We start from the raw sequence: 16,069 nt of genomic DNA, 5'->3' as shown, positions 1-16,069 counted from the left end.
GGGAGAAGAAAAAAGCAAAAGGAAAAGAAAAGAAAAGAAAAAAAAAAAAAAAAGAAAAACGGAGGGAAAAAAAAAAAAAGCCACACACCCCAGTATCTTAAAATAGCGAGCAGGGAGGGGAGAGGAGCGGCGGATCCTCCCAGCGCGGCGCAGGGTAACAATGGTGCTGGCGGGGAGCAGCGGGCGCCCTGATTGACAGCCCGAGCCTCCTAAAAAGGCCGCGGAGCGATGGGAGAGATGCTTATCGGCGGCTTTATATAGCGGGGAGCCGGCGCCGCGCAGCGCGGCCCGAGCGGCGGGGACAGCGTGGCCACAGCGGGGACCGGCTCGGGGACCGGCTCGGGGACCGGCTCGGGGACCGGCTCGGGGACAGGCTCGGCGAGCCGGGCGCCCATGCGAGCCGGGCGCGGCTCTGGCCGCCCCGCAGGGGTCCCGCCATGCACGGTCAGCCCCAGCCCCAGCCCGGCCCGCAGCCCCCGGCGCGGCTGCCCGCGGCCGGCCGGCCCAAGGCAGGCAGGAGGCGCTACAAGACCTTCATGATCGACGAGATCCTCTCCAAGGAGACCTGCGACTACTTCGAGAAACTTTCCCTGTACTCCGTGTGCCCGTCGCTCCTGGTCCGGCCCAAGCCGCTGCACTCCTGCGCCGGTAAGCGTGACGGCAGCGGGGATGCGGCGGGCGCGGGGCCGCGGCTCTCAGCGAGCGCCTCCTGCGTCTCCCACTGCGGCCCCCCAAACCCCGCCGGAACGAAACCCGGCTTCCACACTCCATCCCCGCTCCCCGGGTTTGCCAGCTCTGCGATCGTTGTTAGTTACTATCAGTAACTATCAGCTATCAGTTAGTTATTATCGCATTTTAGTTACTCTCAGTGTGTATTGGTGGGGTTCAGCCCAATCCGGGGTGTGCATTGGGACCAATATATCAGTGCTAGTGAGTCCTGTAGAAATCGTCCTTCATCTTATGCACGTTGAAACCTCCAGTGTTTTTTTATATGTCTGTGTGAGTACAAAGAAATTAATAGAAATATTCTGAAAAGAAAAAAAAATCCATAGAAGCACAGTTTTTCTACCCTAAATTTTCTTTTTCTTTGAAAGAACATAGGTTATTTCTTAACAGCAAAGATGGGAAAATACTTGTAAAGATTTTGCCGACGCCACAAATAAATACTCACAAACGGCTCTGCCTTGCACAGGCAGCACAATGAGCAATCGGGTCTTGACCATGAGCATTAGAAAATTTCACAAGCGGACTACTCTAATGTGGTCATTTAAAAATCCACATTAAAAGTAAAACCAGTATTTTTAGAATGCATTCCAGATTTTAAAAAAATATTTTTAAACATCCCTTTTTCTGGTGAAGCAGGCAGTTTTCCAGATTTCTGTTCTTCCCATAAGGCCATACTTCCAATGGTGACACATAATGTGTCAAGAGAAATGAGGTGATGAAACTGCAACTTAAAAATTCATTCTTCAAAAATCTTATATATTGAAAAATATTTGTAAAGGACTAATTACCAATAAAAATAATACCTATTTCAAGGTCATAGAATTACATTTTTCCTCTTTCTCTTTGCTGGAAATGTTCATTTTGCCCTTGTATTAGGTTGTGTTTAAAACCTCAATGCCTGTCCTTTGGCTTAGGTTTGCTGGTTTAGTTTGAGATTTTTTTATTGCTGAATATAAATAAGAAGGATCTTTTCAGCTCTTAGCAGAGCTGTGCTGATAGAAAACTTGCTGTTAGCGTACCATAAGAGTTTGACAAGTAGAGTAAATCCTTGCTCCAAGCATAAGTCTTCCTTCAACCTCAATATTTATTTTGTAAATACTAGTTATTAAAGATCCAGAAGGGATTAGGAGGCTGGATCAGAATTAAGACCCATGATGACCAGCTTTTGGGAAGAAGTTGCATGGACAATTTGATCCTCCGTCAACATTTATTTCTTCCAGCCGATTTGTGCGTGATATCCCTTGCCTTCCCTAACTAATTGCTGACATATTGTATATAAGAACTAGTTGTTAATCAAGATATTGCTGACAAGGGAATTTTTTGAGGGCTGATCCCTCACTACTGCGTAGTGAAATTCCGTGCTCGGCCAAAACGTCCTGAAGGGGTTTGGTGTGTGGCAGTGACGCACGGAGCGCCTGATTCTGCCTGCAGACCGCAATCCACCAGGGTGAGGACACCAAGCCTCTTGGCTTTTCTCTCTTTCTGTACAGAAAGAGGAAGAATTAAAAAAGAAAGTTCCTTTAGCATCCGAAAGGAATATTAACCTCGATATTATCAGTGTCCAGAAGCATGTACAATTACCTCAGCATAAAAGTTATGGTCTGAATGTCACCTAATAGATCCTCGGGATTTTGGATGGGTGAGGTGCTTCCTAGCAGTTGGTGTGACTCCCACCACCCCCCATGGGAAAAAAAAAGGCAATTTTTTTAAATACATACTTCTGGGTCAAGTGTAGCAAGCATTGTCTTTGCAAGGGTGATGTATATTCAGTAAATAATCATTAATAATCCTCGTATGATTCAGCAGTGGATTGAGAGTGATGCTAGTGAGTCTCTTGTGGTTACTCTTCAATTAAAGACTTATTTCCCTTTGTGCCTGGAATCTTTAATGAATTTGCCCTCAAGGTTGTGTTTCTAGCCCAAGCTCTGGCCTGTCCCTATGTCAGTCCGGGTTGTGAATATCTGCTTCTGTTGGACTAAGCTGTATGGAATTGCAGCATTTGTGAAGCACAGAGAGAGATTTGCTTGTGGAATTAAAATCACAGGGGAAACTACTATCAAGTCCACAATTCCAAACTGTCAGATTCTAAGGTGTATAGGCATAATTCAAGTCTTATGTGTATGAGGCAATGGGAATTTTTTTTATGAAAGGAAACTATTGGCTAAGAAATGATATCTAAATGCAAAAAAGATATCTAAATGTGAAAGAATTTGAAAAGTGCCCAGTATAAATCTGTAACTAAACTAAAATAAAGTAAAAAACCAAACCCACAAAGACACATACACAGAGTGAAAATAAACAGAAATATAGCACTATAGAAATACTGTATGGCATTTAACTTACTGCCTGAGTTTCCTTTTACTCCGGAGTTAATCAGGAAGGGAGGGAGCACTTAGTCTCTTCATGATCTAAGAAAATGCGTCTTAACCTAAACCACAGAGATTTGTTACTGTACCATCATAGCTTGGACTTGGGAGTGTTTGAAACTGATGGAGTGATGAGTAATGAGTTACTCCAGCTGAACATCTCCTCAGTGGCTTTTCTCAAGGCAGGAGTCAGGGTTTGAGATGTTTTCATGGGCTAAAGAGTTAATATTTCTTTCATCTTGGGTGAAGTCGGAGAAGGCTGATATGCCTTTATAATTTATTTGGAGCTGAAAGACATAAGATGTTGTACTTGTGCAGTGTGTGTGTTCAACAACATCCCCAGTTAAGCGAAGAGAGATCAGAAAACTTTGCTAGCCCAATGGAAAAGTTTTTCTTTTGGCTCTAATGAATTGCTGAATATTTAACTGAGTGCATCTGAATTGGAACAAAACAGATTTGTCAAGTAGAGGCAGAAGGTGGTGGAAGAAGCATTTGGGACTCTTCTGGTGAATCTTGAGGCCGAAGATGGACATTTTAGTTGTGAGGAGCATTTGTGAGGTGTAACGCAAAGCTAATGCAATGTCGCTGGTCTAATGCAATGTCGCCGGCGAGATTCACATTGAAGAGAGCTTCAAATTCTTTTTTTTTTTAAAGAAAACTGCAATTCCCCGTGAAAATGTTCCATCATTAGTTTAAAATTTGGTATATGAACATATATTTTTGTTTATTGAGCCAAAAAACAAGGCTAAACCAGTACCAAATCTGTACCAAATCAGTACCAAAATGCTAGTCTGGCTTCAGAGCCATTATGATTAAAATTTTAAAGACTAGAAATATTTTCAGATGGTGATTAATGCCACTTTGCTTTAAGACTTTTTGGGCTGTGATGGCTGAGTGAAAATAATATTTCGCTTGTTTCATGATACTTATATTTTTATTGGCTTTTCGTATTATGTCACCATTGATTAATTTGTATAAATAATGATATACTGTTCATATGCTTGGTTTGTTACAGTGATTGCTGACGATTGCTTTTTCACTGAGCAGAGTCCTATAGGAATCAATTTTCAAATTGCATTTAGAATTTAATTTTTCAATTAAAAATATTTGTAGGCATGCCTACTCCAATTCTAATTTGTTTCCTCTATTCGTATTATGTTGGTTTAGTGATAGATTTAGATTCTAATTGCCTTATTGGTAGTTTTGGGCATGGTAAAGAATCAAAGGACACTGTCAGTGTGCAGTGTTACAAGGTCAAATTAGAAAAGCTACTTATTTATCAAAGAAACTAAAATAGTTTGAAAATGAAAACTAGGCTGGGGCGTGGAGGAGAGTAGTGTGCAATCCCTGGTCTTAGTGGAATTTGTGACATTCTGTGTGGGTAATCAGTAATATCGGTCTTGGATGGCCTTTTTAAACTCTCCAAATGAATTAAGGTGGCTGGATTAGAAAGAATCACGTTGTTTTCAATTGCAGAGTTCAGTTATTTCAGCAAAGTTGGTAACACAAATTGTTAATTATCTGTGATGTGTATTCATTTGTACCAGGCCCCATTCCAGCTCATTAAAAAAACCTCAAATTTGAATGTATCTTAGTGGTTTATAATTTAAATCCTAATGAGCAGCAGAGTAATTTATGTCTATGCCAAGGTTTTTTACTAGTCCATGTCTCAGGTAGGGCTGTGCTGATTTCTCTTTAATTGCTATACCAGAGCAACACCTTGCAAGGTAAAAATATACCTTGGATCAGTGTGGCTCTGTTTATTTTATGAGAGAATTGATATAAAGATATACGATATAAAATATTCACCCATGTTTTAGGGGAGTTTTGCTGAAGAGGATTCTACTGTTATATGTATATTTAAAAGTGCCATAACTTCAGAAGCGCATGCAATCTTAAGTTTCTCCACTTGTTTTTTTGCTTTTTTGAAAATTTTTTTCTCTTCTTGCTGGTCTGTGCAAAAAGTTTCCTGTAAAGAACATTAATAATTATTATTACTCTCTCTTTTGAAATAATTGTTGGGATTTTTAGTTTGGTGATCAGATTTTTTGGTTTGTTTGGGTTTGTCGTTTTTTTTTTTAACTTTAAAACATTCAGGATTTGTGTGGTTGGGATTTTAATGTATGCAAGTGTCTAATATAGAATTGTTCAAATCTTGAATTCTTCTCTTCCAGTTCCATGTCTGTCCTCTGTTGTTTTATCTTAGGATGAACTTGGAAGCTGGTTATTCCAAAGGGGTCTTTTGAGCTGTCGTTTTCCTCATATAAATGATGTTTTCTTGATTAAATTCAGCGGTACCTGCAGCCGCTGGGGCCTTTGGGGAATCATTGTTTTGGAGACAAACGATGAGGTTTCGTTCTTCGGGTCATCACCCCGTCTCCTCAGCCTTTTTAGGAAACCATGGTGAGAAAGTAGATTTATTGTGAATTGAAATAGCTCAGTTTTTATGTGCAAACTCACAACAAAAGATTCCTTCTGATTATCTTTTAAAAGGCCATGATACAGGCAAGGCTTGATTTTGCTGTGGAAAGTAACTTAAAATTGGGGTGGAAGCCATTTCTGTTTCTCAAATACCTGCTGAATCTTTTCCTTTACATTGAGCAGATTTTGTTATGGAATTCCTGGGGGAAAGCAAAACACTGGGGAAAGGAAAAGGGAATCCATGTTGTGCGTGTGTTCCAGCGTGGGGAGAAATGAAATGCCGTCCATTCATCGTGCTCCCAGCCCGGAACACGACAGCTGGGTAAATCCCGTTGAATAAAGCTGATGTGGAGCGGTGGGCACCTTCTGCCAGGCTCCCTGGGCCTCGTCCCACATTCCCCGAGCCTGGCATCTGCACAGGGCTGGGATTGTCATCCCCGGGACGCTGCCGGGAGAGCCGCGGCGTCCCGGGCAATAGCGCACGGTCTCAGAAGGAGTTTTCCTTCTGGGCTGTGTGCAGTGAGTGCTCAGGAGATCCACATGTCTTAAATGGCTCCTGAGCCCATGAAAAACCTGTGTCCCAAAATGTTGAGGGAAGCAGGCGAAAATGAATCTGTGTGTTTATACAAGAGGTGCCAGCCTAAATTGCAAAGCTGAAAATGCCTCTCTGTGGAAATCTGCATTGCTGCCAAGACTGTTTGGGATTTTTGCTGGTTATTTGTAAAAACATATGAATAATAAAAAAAAGATACTTTGAAAACTACCTGTATTTATTTGGTTTAGCTTACAAAAATCAATAAAATTCTATATTGAGTAGCAAAAAGTAAAGGCAAAATCAGAAAGGAATTCTATTAATCCTGAGAAATACAAAGTGCTTCCTCTATAGATGTCTTTGATCCAGTTTTTGTGAAGCTATTGAGTATTTTTAATAGATATAAGATAGTTCAGAGATAACATTTCTGCCTAGAAATGGCAGAGGATGCAGTCACAGTTACGCTGCTGTCTCTGAGCATTCCTCTGAAAACCCAGAAAAGTCAGGATTTCCTGTCAGGACTGTGTCCCTGGTCCTGTAGCAGGATTTATTCAGCTGCAACATTGGGAAAGTCGGAGTTTTCTCAAATTGTCCAAAATTCCCTGTCTATTATAACCCTACAAGGAAAAGCCTCTCTGTAGATGAGGAGCACTTTATCAACTGAGATAAATGAAACAAACCTAGGAACTGAAAGTGGATTCCTCTCTAAGTGCTGTAGACTGGACACAGCAGTTAATTTTAAGGAGCCTAGTGTTTTTCAGGGTGACCATCTTGGGTTTAAAGTGTTTTGATGTCTTTAGCAGAAAATCTAGTTCAGAAATACCCAAAAGTGGCGTATGGGGGATAATAATAATGAGCTGGGTGATGATAAATGGATACTTTGAGAAATGCCTGTTATTTTTTTCTGTTGGATTATATGCAGTACTAGATGTGGCATTTCAGAAGGAAACCCAAATTCAAATCTGGATTTGAAAGCAGATCTCAGGACTGAGCAGAGAAATCTGTCTCTAAAGAAATTTCAGTGCTAGATATTAAAATATCTGTAAAAAAAGACTGACTTTTGCTTTCTTATCTCGGTACTGTTAATAGCGAATAAAAGGATTTCATGAATGCAAAACTACAGTGAACAAACCAGAAGATCACACCTCAGTGATTGCAATAAAACCTATTGTGGCAAGTAATCAGCATTGTGGTTGTGGTTGGGCATGAATAAGCATTGTGGAGGAATGCTATAATAGGAGGCATTAATGAATCTGGGATTCCACTGGGAAAATTGACACCTACGCCTCATTTTCTAAAGCCTCACAGCTGGCACTGAAGCACAGTTTAAATCCATCTGCACAGTGAGTTAAGTTTAAATGTAGCACTTTCATTAAGTGTCCTCAATTTGGCCACTGCTCATGGAGACTGCACCGTGCAGACTGAGTGCCATAATTATTTTGAGGACTTTCATTTAACTTGCTTCTGTAGAAGGCAGGAAAAGACCATCTCATCCTGTAGAACCAATGATGCTCAGCATTGCTGCCTTCAGGACAAGCTGGGCATGAACAGGGGCAAAAATCCTCCCTGGGGAAGGTGAGGCAAAGGAGCCGAGACTGTTTGGAGCTGATGTGTTGTGTGGAGCTCCTGTCACTCCACCAGGCTTGGGGAGAAGAGCAGGGCAGTAACTAAGGAGACTTTGTATTTTTTCTCCTGTTGTGTTGAGCAGTACATTTCTCTGCCATCTGGGTGCAGTGACAGACAGCTCCCCAGATCACAGCTCTGGCAATGTATGGATTGGGGCGTTGATCCACCTCCAGGATGGATTTTCTGCTGATAGGGATGTTGTGAGCAGGTTTGGGTGATGGATTTGTGCCTTTCCAGTGCAAAGTCACTTCCATGCCTTTGGTGCAGGCCTGTGGGGAAGGCACATTTGCATGGAATGCAATGGATGGCAGAGCCAGAACTGATGGTTGAGTCAGGAACTGAGCTCTGGAGGCACTTGCTCAATACAGTGGCGTAAGTTTTTTCTAAAAAAACCGCTGGGCTGGAGAAAGGTTCTGCTCTGATTGCTCAGAGGATTTAATTACTTGATTCTGATGATCTGTTTCTTCTGCTCAGCCCTTGGTAACCTGTCCAGTGTTAGAAGTGACTGCAGCCCTGCTTGGAACCACTGGAAACCTGGGTTTGCATTTGCAGGCTCTGTACAAAATCTCATCATATCCAAGTGAAAATAGGAGAAGTCAGAAAAATTGATCTTTTGGATTATTGGTAGATTGAAGAAATAATCTTTATGTGTCCTTTTCAGTTAAGAACAAAGAAAATGTTATAAATTTAGCTTGACAATGGAGAGGTTTAAAAAGTAGGTGTATGTGTAAGGTCAGATCAGAGAAAATACTCGATCAGGAATGAAATACTTTTAAAGGTTGAAGCAAAACTTTATAACACTTTTCTTTTTACGAGACATTTGGCAAAACAGTGAAGTTACTTTCAGTATTGCAAAATTTTATTTATTTTTCAAGGAGAGAAAGTTAAAACCAAACTTTTTCAGTCATTCCTATGTAAGAATTGCTCCAGCTACATTGCAGAACCCAGAACATTTTCAAAAGCTTCACTTGCTAGGAAGCAGCACTTCCTTGGAAAATTTGGGACCTATTTTTGATCTCACTTGTATTTGTGTAAAGTCTGTGATAGAATAGGATCACAAGGACAAGCTAATGGGAACTGAGCAGTAGAAGTCTGGTGTTATCCATTATTTCTTGGGTTCCCAGGATTGTGGGAGAATTTAGCTGAGAGATTTCTAGCCCAGCATTCCCAAAGCTACATTTTAATGACATCTTTAAAAATACAGAGGTTTGGTATTAGGACCTGGCTAAGACAATAATATGTAATATTTTCAATTTTCCAGTATTTTCCCTTTTCTTCTCATGCACCTTTACATGGATGAGAGGAAATTCTTGGCCAGAACACAGCTCAGAGCAACACCCTGATACCAGCTGCAGATATTTCAGGTGTTTGGGAACAGGTGAGATCCATTTATGTAACTGAAGAGAAAGATGAAGAACAGTCCTTAAAGAACCCCCATCTTTCTGAATATGGACCTCTGTACTCATATTCAAAATCTTTGGACTGCAGGTAGCACATCCAGAATACTTAAGCTCTGTCTAAGACACGGAACCTGAAAGAAGAGACAAATTTAATTTTTTTCATTTTCTCTCTTTCAAAAAATCACAACTTTTTTTTTTTTTTTTTTTTTTTTTTTTTTGAATGAAAGGAAAAAAACAGATTTCCAGAACTTCCCATGCAACAACATTACAATTCCCTTTGGAGATGCAATAACAGAAAATTTGCAAATATATGCTCTTCTCCTAGCAACAACCTTTCAGTGACCCTAATGTGTTTGGATGTGTATGTTCAGGTCTTATCTTGTTAATTTTTTTACATGCCAGTGGTTTCTATTCATGTAGTTCATTGTCTGACTTCAACGGGACGACTTGCAGAGAAGGGGTTGAGTTGGAAGTATTTATATTTGGCTTGTATTTTGGATAACCTTACTATTAATTTTTGGGATTTTCATCAGAATAAGAGAGTTTTCCGTGTAATCAGTCAGTCATCTTTAACTACTTGGCCACCATTTGCCTTTGGATATTTCTTTTAATTATTATTTTGCAAGTCACAGAGCAGTTAATGGCTGTGTTTCCTGCCAGTGAGTTGTTTGTTTTGGTTTATTTTTCCAGACTGGGATTTATTTCACCTTACAGGGATTGAATTTCATCTGAATTTAATTTTAATAGACATCTTGAGAATTAATGTTGAAGCAACAAGTTCCTGTACCTTTGAGTGTGCAGGTGCCTTTTGCCACATCCAACGTAGAGCTGCCTATGTTGATCCATTAAAAACCAGAGCTGAGCTGTGTAAGAACAGAAGGATTGAAGCCTTAATAAAAACATGTCCTTTTCTTTTAGAAGATAGAGAAATGTGCATTATATGTTTATGGTTACTTAAACACGGTATTCTATGACAGATTAACCTGTCATCTTTGAAATGAAATTATCAGTAGTGGTACTTTATTATGTATGTTGCACATAACATGATATGCCTTATGGAAGGCCTAGGGCTCTGGATGGTGTTTCATTCTGTGGCTCAAAGAGGAAAAATACTAAAAGAAATAGAAAACAGTAATGTAATCATTGATAGAAAAAAATTATGATAAGTCTAAAGCAAATGGGATTTTTTTGGCCAAAAAAAAAATTGTAAGTGTTTGTGAAAGCAATTCACTTCACCCTTCTGCCTGTTTGTTCCAAGCCTCCTCTTGACAGCTTTGCTAACAGTTTATTTTGTTCCTGTGGTGACTAAGCCATGGAGGAGCTGATATTTGGAGGTTTCTGTGGATAGTACCAGGAGGTTTGGGACTCAGCTGTATTGAGCTCTTGGCTTTCCTCAAACAGGCCTGGTTTAGGTGGCTGCATATGGTGAAATTCTCCACTGAGGGTCAGGAAGCCGTGCCAGAAGTTAAAAGTGTTGGTTTCACCTTGTTGCAATAAATTACAGAGCAATCATAAATGATAGGAAGGAGTTTGATGAAGTGGGTGAGGAACAATTGATGGATTACTTTAGTTAAAATTATTTAGAGCCCAGTCCAACTCCCACTGAAGTCAATTAAATCGTAGCTGGATCAGGGCCAGAATGAGTCAAATTCAATTATGCCTTAACTGTAAACATTTGAAAGCACATTGCTGTAAGGTAGTTTAGCACTTAAATTACATTAAAACAAAAGCATTTATGAAATCCTGACTGATTTTATTTTATTTGTACAGCCCTATTAAAAGCCTTTTTCTTGTGACTGAGACAGAGATCTCTTTGGCTGGTGCCTAATCCCCAGAGCACCTGTCTGTTGTGAAGAGATGTCCCAGCCATTGGTGCTGTAAATGAATTTGTCCATCACAGACTTGCTGCTGAAGTGATTGCATCAGAAGAGGCAGCAAAGAAGACTGAAAGGAGATTGTAGAAATCCCACTGCTGTTTCATCTAATTGTCAAGATTTTGAGAGTTTACTTGTGTAAGCTCATAAATTAATGAAACTTTTACATGAGCTGATCCCAAATTCCAAAGCTGGAATGGTTATGGGTATTAATCTGTTTCTCAGCTGAACAAATTACAGCATCCAAAATATTATTTAAAAAGAAATAATCTACATGATAAAATGGAGGATTTAGAAATGAGTTCAAGTATGGCAGTGTTTTCACAAAATTGGGCAGATTATCTTTTAAATCATTATTATCTTTTAAATTGTAATTCACATGGTTCCTTTAAGTCAACTTATGTATTTTTATTACAGTCAGGATTGATTCTTTTCATGTATCAGCTGAAATTTTCTTCCTTGTCCATTTTCCAGCAGAGGGAGCAGCTCTGAGTTGCAGGTGTAAGGTTTCCTGGCTTGCATTTGTCTGCCTGTCTTGGGAGGTCAGAGCTCCACATCCCAGGTGTCATGCCATCAAAACCTTGGGCTGTGCAGACAGCAGGGAATGTCTGTGCACTGGGGTCATTCCCATCTCTGGGTGAGCTAAATTCAGCGCTGCACAGATGATCTCCCAGCTCATGCCAAGTCTGCAGGTGTGGGACTGATCTGGCTTGGTCTCTGTCTTTGTAGCGGTTGTGCTAAAATTAAAGATAGGGCCTGGTCCTGGTTTTCATGGCATGACATTGCTTTGGCTCTGTGAGAGGTTCTTTGTGGAGGATGGAGGTGCTGGACATGTGTGGAAATGGAAAAGATGGATTTGACTTCATGCCCAGCTGGCATGGGAATGCTGGAGTGTCTCACTGCTGTGTACTTGGCTCCATGGACTGGGCTTTGGTCTGGAAAACTCAGTTTGGCAAATAATTTCCTTTTCTTTTGTGCTCGCACAGTTTTTGTAATTGTTTTGTCCTTTCTGTTTTCCATGCTTTCTATTAATAGCAGGATCAATTAATTGCTCCCACTGTCACATTCTACTGAGTTGGCAACTATGAAATAGAAATTTGGCCTTCAAAGAAGGGGAAAAATTATACTCATCCAACAGTTTTAATCAGGAAAAAAGGACAGAACTGTGATAAACCTTAGTACAGGATTTCTGTGGCACATACTCAACCATGGAAAAATAGGAAAAATACTGTTCCTTCTCTTCCCTATCATAGAGCAAAACCACTGCCAGGAGAGCAACGAGACACTTTGGTGGCAGCTGGTGACTCTGGCTTTAATATGTTTGAAAAAGCTGATTTCTGTGACCCAGGCCTTATTTCTCCCTTTTCAGTATTAGCACAATTAATCATGATACAACTTGTAAAAATGCATTAAAATAGTTGGCAGCTTTTTAAAACCTGAGCATTGCTGTTCCCACCTCACAGGCACTGCTCAGCAAAGCCTTGGCTCAGCACCAAACTCACCTTTGGGGGTTCCTTTGGGAAAGCAAACCCATCAATAATGCTCTCACCTGCTCGTGGTTTTTATCTCTGAGCTTCCACCCACAAAACAAAGGTGATGCTTTCCTGCAGTAGATTACAGGACAGAAAATTCTTTTGGCAGTGAAGGATACTGAGAAGCCTTTCATTCATCACAGATGGATACTTCAGTTGAAGAAAACCTTTCCTTTAGAAGAAATACCTTGGGAAAACTCCTGACAGTTCTTCTACTTCTAGGAAGTAGAGGCATTGCAGAACTTCTGAGTACTTCAGGTGTGATTTTGCCCTGTGCAGGGCTGGGAGTTGAACTTGATGAACCTTGTGAGTCTCTTTTAACTCAAGATATTTTTGGATTTTAACTCCTTGCTGATGATTTGCTGGGTTGTATCCCACTCTTCTCTGAACCTGTCATGCCTATGAAGCATTCGCTGAGTATTTCTTACATATGGAGTAAATGATAATGGAATTGCTGCCACCACCCATTGCTGCAATGTTAATTAACTGAAAAATCCACCCAGAAGAAAGTTAAGTGTTCATTTCCAGTACCTAGTATGTAGCTTTAGTGTAATTTAAAATATGGTAGACTATTAATTTGTCTTCTCAAAGTGTTTGTTTTCCCCAAAGCCAGTCATGGGTCACTTGCCTCCAGTAATTGATACCAACACTGGAAATATTTGTCCAGTTGATGACAAACTGAAGTGGTTGACAAATTATCAACTCTGGTTAACCTGGGGCCAGTTTACACCTCAGGAGAAAATTCAAATACACACCTCATCTAGTTTTTCTCCACAAGAATTTTCTTCATTGAGGTGTTTTCACTTGTTACAGCTATCAGTAAATAGTGGGGCTTAGGTACTTTTGCCTGCTGCATGGATGTCCAAATACTGCTTTTCTCAAGACCTCTGGATTTTCCTTGTGTCCCCACTTATTTTCTCCTTGAAGTCAATAGAAGTTTTGGGTGTGTAGAAAAAGAAAAGGAATTGCAATTGCATCAGACTGCAAATAAATGACCATTTTCTGGGCATTCATTTATTTGGCAGCCTGGGACATGCTGTGTAGGCAGCAGGGATAACTGAGTGGAGCTGGGTTTTGCAGAGCCCAGGGAAGAGCTGAGCTCTGCAGGCAGCGCTTTGTGCTTGGGCCATCCCTATTTGGCTTTGTCCTTGAATTCTTATGTGACATGGAGCCAGTTGAATTCCTCATCCTTCCCGTTTTTTAAAGAAAAATTGTGGTCCTTAACACACTAGCATTTTAAATTCCTTTGCTAAGAAATGCAAGAGAAGCCCAAAGTCATATGGTCAGTCGGGACTGTGTATGTTTAACTGTGTTCTTCATGAGTATTAATTAAGTCCAAGTAAAATCCTGTTGTTTTTTCCCAGCAGAGGGAATTCTGTAGGAAGGAAGAGGCTTCTCCACAAATCACTTTAAGATAGGTGTTAAGACAAAACCGTGTTTATTACTTTGCAAGAGTTTCAACTCTTTCATCACCATTTTTTATCCATCGTTTGTCTCTTACTGGATTTTTACACTCGGTCCATGCCCTGTAGGGTTCTTCAATTTGCTCTTTTGCTATCTTCCTTCCCTTATCTCCCCCGGGCTCTTTGTTCCCTCAGCACAAACTGCACCTGAGAATGTGCGAGTTCAAGTCGAACTTTTGAACCCATGATGTCAGGTTGGTTTGGAATTAAGCAAAACCTGTTTGCCTATCCCTCACTGCAAAAGGGTTAATCCTCTAAACTATTGAGAGACAAGGGCAGGGAATTGTGAAAGGAGCCCCTGTTTTATAAGCATTTGTATTGCCAGTTCTTGAATGCCCATAATAAGCAGGTTGTGCTGTGATTAATGACTGTGTTTTACATGCTGACGATGGATGATGTGTCTCATTGGAGAAGCCATTTATTTTTATTCAGGCTTCTCACCCCAGCAGCACTGAAAATGAGATGTTAACATCCTGGTGGGAGTATATTTCATTCTCAGCAATTTAATGAAAGGTGACCCACAGAGAGGAGAAAATAATTTAAATTTGCCTTTCCCTTGCCTCCTTTTAATGTGTGAGAAGACAACTCATAAAATTATTTTTTCATACGGGGTTTTTCTTTTTCTTTCATGATTCTTATTTTGTTCCCTCTGAATTGGAAACAAGTAGGAATGTGTTGTCGTTCTGAAACTTTATGCATTTGAAGGGGCAAGTTATTCAAGTGCCTTAAACTTTCTGATTTTGTTTCTGATTTTGCTGCAGTTTCAATTGCCCTTTTCCCTCTACTTTGTCATTTTGTATGTCTAAAGGATGTGATGGTAGAGTGTGGTGGTTGGAATACACAGAGTGGACACAGAACTCACCTTTTTATATCCATATGGATTCAGCATTGCATCCATCTAATGTCAAGTCTTTAACTTCGGTAGAATGGCTTTAAGTAAGGAAGAAAAAGACTTTTAAAAGTACTTTTTAATTAATTGGAGAAAATCTGTTTCAAGGCAGTGAAACGGGATGCAGGGTCCAAGCAAATCTTTCAGAAGCTCTCCATAAAATGGAAGCCCTTGGATCTCCTTCCCTTTAGATCTCCTGGGATGGAAACAGGGACAGCTGTAGGCAACGCATCAATACTTCAATAGAGAGGAAAAATAGGATTTTAAAAAAAATTAAATTTGAAACAGTTTTTCATATGAGGTTCACCAAATGTGAATTAAAGGCTCTTTTGAGAATTTAAAAGCTCCCTCAGAACTCTCACACCATCGCTGAGCAGAGCATACCAATTCCCATGATGGGTCAGCAGTGTTGGGTGTTTTCATCAGAGAGCAGTAAAGGCCAATAATTGCCTAAATTCTCTGGACAGCTTAATAACATCCCAGGTGGGATACAGCCCCTATTTCAGAGCTTAATGAAAACACTATCAGTGTAAAGATTTTGTCTGTCTGCATGTGGAAATGCCAAATCTAATAGGTGTTTCATCCCAGCACAGCCAAATCAGAGTCAGGTAGTGGTGAGATTTGGGAGATGCATAAAATATTCCCTGCAGAATTATTTAGATCAGCATCATGTTAAAATTGGCAGGGATGGCTGATCCTGGGCAGAATGTCTTTCTTGGGTAAAAAGAACTTTTTTAAAATTGAGCTTAAAAAAAGCTATTTTTGTTGGAAAAGCCACACACTGTATCTGTGCCTGTTATTGGAGGAGTTCCCCTGGAAACATTACTGCTTGCACAAGAACAGGACACATGCATTGCTTCAAAATTAACATACATATTAATGGCACATTAAGGAATTTCATAATCGTGTGACACAAAAGAGAATTCTCGACACAGCACTCATGGAATGCATTAATGCAAAATGTCTGCAGCAAGCTGGGAGACAGCAACACCTCTGCCTCCTCTCATGGCTGCTGTTGAGTCCTTTCCAGACCATATCACTGGTGTGGTTGGTGTTACTGCCCTCATTTTGCATGCGGGGAAAACAGAAGTCCAGTGGGATTCAGGGAGTTAACTGAGACTGACCATTAAGGCAGTGCCAGGATATATTGTGGCTGATGTCCTCTTTCCCCAAAATCTACATCCAAGTAAACAGAACTTTGTTCGTTTGGTTCTTTTATAGGACAGAGTAAAGTTGGTGG

At 40.4% G+C, this 16,069-nt stretch overlaps 1 protein-coding gene across 1 annotated transcript in view; it reads left to right on the top strand.

Moving 5' to 3' along the window:
* The first annotated feature begins 334 nt into the window (after positions 1–334).
* Positions 335–16,069, top strand: part of BARX2 (BARX homeobox 2) — a 33,025-nt gene continuing 17,290 nt past the window's right edge. The window contains exon 1 of the mRNA XM_059488491.1: positions 335–648. Coding sequence (XP_059344474.1) covers positions 438–648 — 211 coding nt within the window. The 5' untranslated portion in view covers positions 335–437. The remainder of the gene's footprint in view (positions 649–16,069) is intronic.

The sequence above is a fragment of the Ammospiza nelsoni genome, chromosome 24 (genome assembly GCF_027579445.1).
Source record: "Ammospiza nelsoni isolate bAmmNel1 chromosome 24, bAmmNel1.pri, whole genome shotgun sequence".
NCBI lineage: Eukaryota > Metazoa > Chordata > Aves > Passeriformes > Passerellidae > Ammospiza > Ammospiza nelsoni.
Note: the sequence above shows the minus strand (reverse complement) of the source record. Positions and strands in the feature narration are given on the sequence as shown.